This window comes from Camelina sativa, chromosome 4 (genome assembly GCF_030686135.1).
Source record: "Camelina sativa cultivar CO46 ecotype springtype chromosome 4, ASM3068613v1".
NCBI classification, from domain to species: Eukaryota; Viridiplantae; Streptophyta; class Magnoliopsida; order Brassicales; family Brassicaceae; genus Camelina; species Camelina sativa.
In genome coordinates, this window is record NC_141883.1 from 4,919,851 (window position 1) to 4,926,559 (window position 6,709).

Genomic DNA, 6,709 nt, shown 5'->3' on the forward strand with positions numbered 1-6,709 from the left:
AAAAAGAAAGGAAAAGAAACAAAAACCGGTGATCTCGCATTTGGTGTTGGAGTGGTATTGGCAAGGGTGGGGACCAACCGGTCTCGGGATGGGATCAACCGATCTGCAACATTATTGAACTGTAGATGCGTGCAGTAAACACCGGGATCGATCGATCTGTAAGGAGGATCGATCGATCCGAACCTCCTGGAACAACAATTTTTTTTTGCATCTTCTGCGTTTGGAACCTGTTCCTGAAAATAGTTAACACCAAACGTGATTTCAAAGTAATAAATCCTAAAAAAAAACCAAAATCCGAAGACAAATAAAAATTAAAGGGTTAGCCAGGGTTGCCTCCCATAAGCGCTTGTTTAAGGTCTATAGCTTGACCGTGGTTTCAGGTGTCAAGTGATGGGAGGATGAGAACTCGTGTCAAAACAAGCTCTCCAATTCGTCAGCTTAAGCTCTAGAATCTTTTTCATCATACCATCCATTGCTTCTTGGCCTTTATGTTTAAACTCTAGAGTGAGGATGGCTTTAACTTCTGAGAAAGGCCGAGATATTCCTTTACACTTCACCTTGTACTCAATGGTATCTCTAACATATTTCTGGGGTACCAAGGTTATGTGAAGATCTCGTATTACTCTTTCTATCTTCGGTTTGTCTATCTTCTTAACCTTCTTAGAACTCTTCTCAGAAGAATGAGTGTCTCCATCTAGGACTTCGTTGACCTCATTCTTACCACCATTTTATCCCATTATCATGGCATCCACCTTCTTCTCACTTTCTACAATTAGAAATCAGTCATGTCTTGTAGCTTCATTTGTAGTGATTGCGTTGTAGAATACTTTATCATCAATGTTAGAGAAAGTGATCCTCTTATTAGGCAAGTCAACAACTACTCCCACTGTTGCTAAGAAAGGTCTCCCAAGAATCAAAGGCATAACAGAACTCTCGCTCATTTCCACGACATGAAAATCTGTAGCAACCAAGCAACTCCCAACTTGAACATCTAAATTATTAATAAAGCCTTGTGGAGTTGTGGTGACAGCATTTGCAAACTTAAGAGAGACCTTAGAAGCCTTCAATTCATCAATCCCCAATCTTTCTGGAACAGCCTTAGACATTACGTTCACACTGGATTCAGTGTCACAAAGGGAATCCTCAAAGTTCACTCCTAGGATGGAGCATGGAACAAAAAAATTTCCTGGATCTTCTAACTTTGGTAGTCTTTTCAAAACTGGAGCATCATCATTCATTTTACCAACCATGAGCGTCCTGAGCTCTTCAAAGTTCTCTATCCCAGCCACAATATCTCTGTAGACCTTCTCAAAGAGAGACAAGTGCTTTACTGTCTCTGAATAAGGTAGCGTAGCAGTAATCTCTCTCAGGATCTCTTCAAAGCAAGCTAATTTTTTTTCATTTGGAGGTTTCAGAATATCTCTTGGGAAAGGTACTTTTGGCTTATAGGGTCTTGGTTCCTTATGAAGGGACTCCCTAGCATCTATATCAGAGAAAAACGAGCTGGGTATCCTCATTCCTGCAGCTGGGACCGACCAGTCAAGATGTAGATCGGTCGATTCGAGACTTTTTAAGACAGGTTTTGCATTATTGGTGGGACCAACCGATCGAAAGAGGGGATCGGTCGATCCAACTTCTCTGGGGATCAGACTCGAATTACCAGAATGGATAGGACCGATCGATCTAGGCTCAGGACCGATCGATCCTGGCTCTGCGAAAGCCAAACATGAGTTGATCACAACACAACTCAGCCCATCTTCGATTCCACCATGGAGTGTTATAGCATTGAATGAATCTATGTTCTTAGAGCTAGAAGAAAGAGCGGAGACTCTCTTGTCCATGGAATCAACACGCGAACTCAACCTCTCGAATTTCCCATTCAAATCATTGTACATGCTATTATTCTTGACATTAATCTCAGCAGAACTTTTCTTATGGCCCTCCAACAGTGCTTCCATCATCAATTCGAGTTTGTTATCTTGTGGAGCTGCGGATGGGACCTGGTACCCTTGGAAATTTGAGCTACTATATGATAACCCGTCCCACGGACCCTACTAGCCTACCCGCTAGCCGCCCCAACGGACCCCAAGCTGGCCCTGCAGGGCATCGAACCTAACCCCTCAGATCAATTGGTGACAGCTTGTCCTGTGGGAAGGTTGTTAAAGGGTTGGGACCAGGGTTCGAGGAACGCCTGACGCACCAATAACCTACAGGTGGATTTGGATGAATAGTTCCTATCCACAGTGAGGGGTTAGGATCGATGCCCTGCAGGTCCAGCTTGGGGTCCGTTGGGGAGGCTAGCGGTGGCCTAGTGGGGTCCGCGGGACGGGTTGTCACATACTAAATCCAACACCCTTGTTCTGAAATCCGTTCGGGAAGTTACCTTGTTGATTACATGGAGGATACACTTGATCTTAAGGATTCTCGACATTGGTGCTACTGTAAGAGAGATTAGGATGATTTCTATAATTCTGATAAAATCCATGATTCTGATAGTTCCCTTGTCCTCCTACATAGTTCAACTCCTCTGTCCCCTCAAAACCTGAATTTACTCCAACTTGCTGATACGCACCTGTCTGCCCGTCGTACATGTTGACAACTTGCTGATCTCGCTTAAAAAAAAGGTCTACCTTAGCAGTGAGATTCTTAATAACATTTTTATCCATAGAGCTAACCACACGTACATAACGATCAACATGAGTTAGCCATCTCAAAGCCTTATCTCCTAAAGAGAATTGGAACAAAATCAACATGAGTTAATCATATGGAACTCTATCAGACCTTGTCGTACTAGCCAATCTCTCAAAAGCTTCAATATGGTCCATAGGGCTCTCTGAGGCTAATCCATTAAACACACGATTCAAAACCAAATTGATGAGACTATGCATAATCTCGTAGTGTTATCTCGTAGGAGCAGGAGCTTGAATCGCAGATTGATTCACAAAAAGTCTGTTGTGAACTTCTTCATCCTTCAAAGTAGCACGCCTTGCTGGTGGATACAGCTCAGCCTCATTCTGCTCTTGTGGAACATGTCCTTGTGGAGCTTGTCTTTGTGGTGCAGGAGGAGGAGGCGGAACAATAACCTCTTGAGGGTTAGGCTGATGACCATCCGGTTTTTGTCCATCCTCCATCTTATCAGCTTTAGCTTTCGCTTTTCTGTTTTCTCGTTCAAGTAGGGCTAACTCTTCGTTACGAAAATTATGTAAATCAATAGGCTTTTGACTTCTTGTTTGCACAAACCTGAAACACAAGAGAAAGAGCACAAAAACTAATTAGTAAATAAAAATAAAATAAATTTTAGACTAAATTTAAGTCTAGAATCTCAAAGGCAATCGTTTTGGTCTTCGGCAACGGTGCCAAATTGATCAAAGGTCAATTAAAACCTAATGCGTACTCAACCACGATCTAGTGGTATCGTTGTAACACTTCAGGATCGAATTCATAGGGACCAAGTAATTACACTATGAAACTATGAAGATCAAATATAGCTAAGATAGAAAAAAGAAAGTTTATGAAACAAGTAACTCATCAAAAACGGAAAGTAAATAAGTTATTTTGAATCATAAAGAAAATATTGGGCGCATGGAATCTATGGAGAATATAATTCTCAGACTAAGGTGGTTAGATGGGGATGCATTAGACACTGTTTTAGAACTCAAATCACGGTTGTAAAACTAATCTACTCTCACAGCGTTAGCTATCTATGCAATGAATAAACTAAACCCTAACTCTCGTTTGAATCGAGCAAACCAAGCAAGCAATAAAAGTTTAAGTTTGATAAGTTCACAAGGTGCCTTAACTTCAACTTTCGTTGGCTAAGGATCACCTTGCTCACCTATGTTTTTTTCAAACAACTCAACAACACTTTTGGTGCCACGATGAATTTAACCTAAGATCTTAATCTAGGTGATCAATGTAGCTTAAGTTTTAAGAACAACAATAGATGAAGAACAAAATAGATCAACCCCAAATCTAGAGCACCCTCGTTAGAAAATCAGAAACCCCTTGAAATCTGAAACCCAATAGGTAAACTACTCAAACATGGAAGTAAAAGAACAGCAAATCAAAGATGAAGATAACATAATTGAATTGCAAAGAGTAGAAAATAAGGTTTAAAAATATTCTCCAAGGTGTCAAGAAGGATTAGAGATCTTCTCCCCCAGCTCTCAATACAAAATAGTCTCAGAAAATAAAGCTTATGTCTTTGGAGCCGAGCCTCTAACTTAAATATTAAAATAAAACCCTAAAAGTCGGTTTAAAACGAAAAAGGAAAAGTTGCTTCGGGTACGGGATCGGTCGATCCCAAATGAGGATCAGTCGATCTTGGATGCTTATTTTCTGTGTTTGCTCCATCTGCTTGCTAGACCGATCAGTCTTCACCAAATTGGCTCCAGATACACGTTTTCATCCCCAAAACACTCAATTTCCTTCCAAAGTAGCCTAGAACCTGTAAAGACTCTTAAAATATTAAAATGACTCTAAAAGCACACTTTGACTCAATAAAAGACTCAAAACTAATGTAAAAACTATGGTTAAAAGCCTATAAAATACAGACACATCAATGATCTCTTGTCTCCACTCTTTCTCCACAAGAAATGCAGCTTACTCCGAACTCCCACGTCTCAGTTTCTAATAGCAAGTCCAATGGTAATATATAATTTTGAGACTCTTATACTTTTTAATAATATATTGTGTACTTTTTTATAATAAGAAATTTTTAGAATCATTTGAATCCTAATTAAAATCATCCTCTCCAATGGTAGAACTCTAATTGGAGTTCTCGTTTTTGAAAAACTATTATTTTGAAAATAATTTTTTTTATGTAGAATATAATTAGTATAAATGCTTAAACATTTCAGATTTTATGAAAAATGGGAAATTATTGCATTTCATAAATTTTTAAAACATACAAAACATATTAAAAATAGAAGTACAATTTATAAATGAAAAAAAGATTAATTTTAATATTGAGGTGTGCCAAATATTCTCAACCAAATCATCTTGCAACTGTTTATGTTTAGCTCGATCACGAACACTCAACGAATGTTCATCATATTGGCGAGAGCCAAGATCTCTTGTTCTTTTCTCTTCAAGCCTCTGTGGTTGGAGTTGTTTTAGAGGGTTGTGATATTGGCTTCCATTGTTGTGGAGTTTGAGCCTTTTTTATATAGAAGGCATGGATTTCTTTCATCTCTTCTTCAAGAGCAGCGTTTATAATGTGGTGCCTCTCAAGCAACCTTCTCTTCAAACTGTTCCGAGACAATCTTAACCACAAAACTCGTGCCGTAGCGGGAACAAAAGAGTAAAGCTTAAGTTTGAGAACTGGAGTTTAGATATCAAAAGTGATGATGGTTTAGTGATCATAAGATTTTACCCTCCAAATATGTCGATGACTTCCTAGTTTTATATATAAATGAAGCCAAATTAGTGATGTATAAAGAGCAAGATCACAAAGTAAACTTGTTGCTTCAATAATCACGTACACACGAACCAGTAAGTGATTGTATGATTCAATCTTAGAACAAAAGAACCACAAGATTTCACTTATACTTATAGCTACATGAGTAAGATACAGTTTGGTAAATTTCTATTTTTCATCAAGAGACGCAAAAGATTTCAAACTGTCATTGATTTGCAACTCCATCTTTCTTCAATATATGGAAGAACAGAGGATGCATGTGTGATCAATCAAAATTCTAAGTTTCGTCTTACTTTGGACCGATTCAGTAGCCAAAAACAGAAAAAAAAAGATTGCAGGTAAGGGGATAAAATTGACTTACCAGATGAACATGATTGAGTTTTGAAGTCAAGGATGCTTCGAGTTGCTCCTTCGATACACCTATCTCCCTCTCTTTCTGCTTAAAAGTTTGTGCAGCTGTGATTTGCAAAAACTTTGTGTGTCCCCCAATGACTTTAAATGGATCCGGGACCTGACCTGAATATATTATCTTCTTCTCAACTTGATGACATTCGATACTATCAAAAAAATATCACAAACCTCTTCTCAACTTTATGACATTCGATACTATCATAGTCAACCTATTGGGATTTATCAGGAACCAAACCCAGTTCAGATAATTTCAAACCAGTGAACAATCTCTTAAATATTCAGAACCAATATTTTGAATGGTCTTGGCATTAATATGGTTAGTAAAAACGTCGAGAGAGTGAAGAACATAGTGATTTATATGCATGCATCAATGCACTGTTTGAACTTCTTTTGTGCCGCCTCCAATGAATAATTTCCACCACATTACCAAATATGTTTATGGTGGATTCTGAACTTAATCCACCACCATTCCATACAAATTTTTCTCTTCCACACATCTCGTCTGATTCAGTCTCTTCCAATTCAATCACCTGCGATTCCAATTGATTCAATCTCCTCCTGTTTCTAATAAATTGTGACACGGCTCTTTTCCGATTGCATTTGGAGAGATTCGAGAGAGAGAAAGGGAAAAAAAGAACTATGGTGTGCCAAAAAAAAATCTATATTAAATCGAGCTTCCAACCATACCCGACAAATTCAGAGTCTCTAATATACTATTCAGCTTACTAAATAAGAGGTTGTCTCTGATTTAATTATCTATTTCTTTTATATATATATATATATATTTTTTTTTTTTTCAATTTTCCTTAAAGCCTGAGCTTAAAATCTCCATTGGAGGTGGTCTAAGAGCATCTTGATGTAAAGAAAGATACAAGAAGT

At 38.3% G+C, this 6,709-nt stretch overlaps 1 protein-coding gene across 1 annotated transcript; it reads right to left on the bottom strand.

Annotated features, from left to right (window-relative positions):
• Positions 1–779: 779 nt before the first annotated feature.
• LOC147945400 (uncharacterized) lies at positions 780–1,961 on the bottom strand. Its single transcript, XM_087509231.1, has one exon. The coding sequence runs from the start codon at positions 1,959–1,961 to the stop codon at positions 780–782; it is 1,182 nt and encodes a 393-aa protein (XP_087365357.1).
• Positions 1,962–6,709: the final 4,748 nt, after the last annotated feature.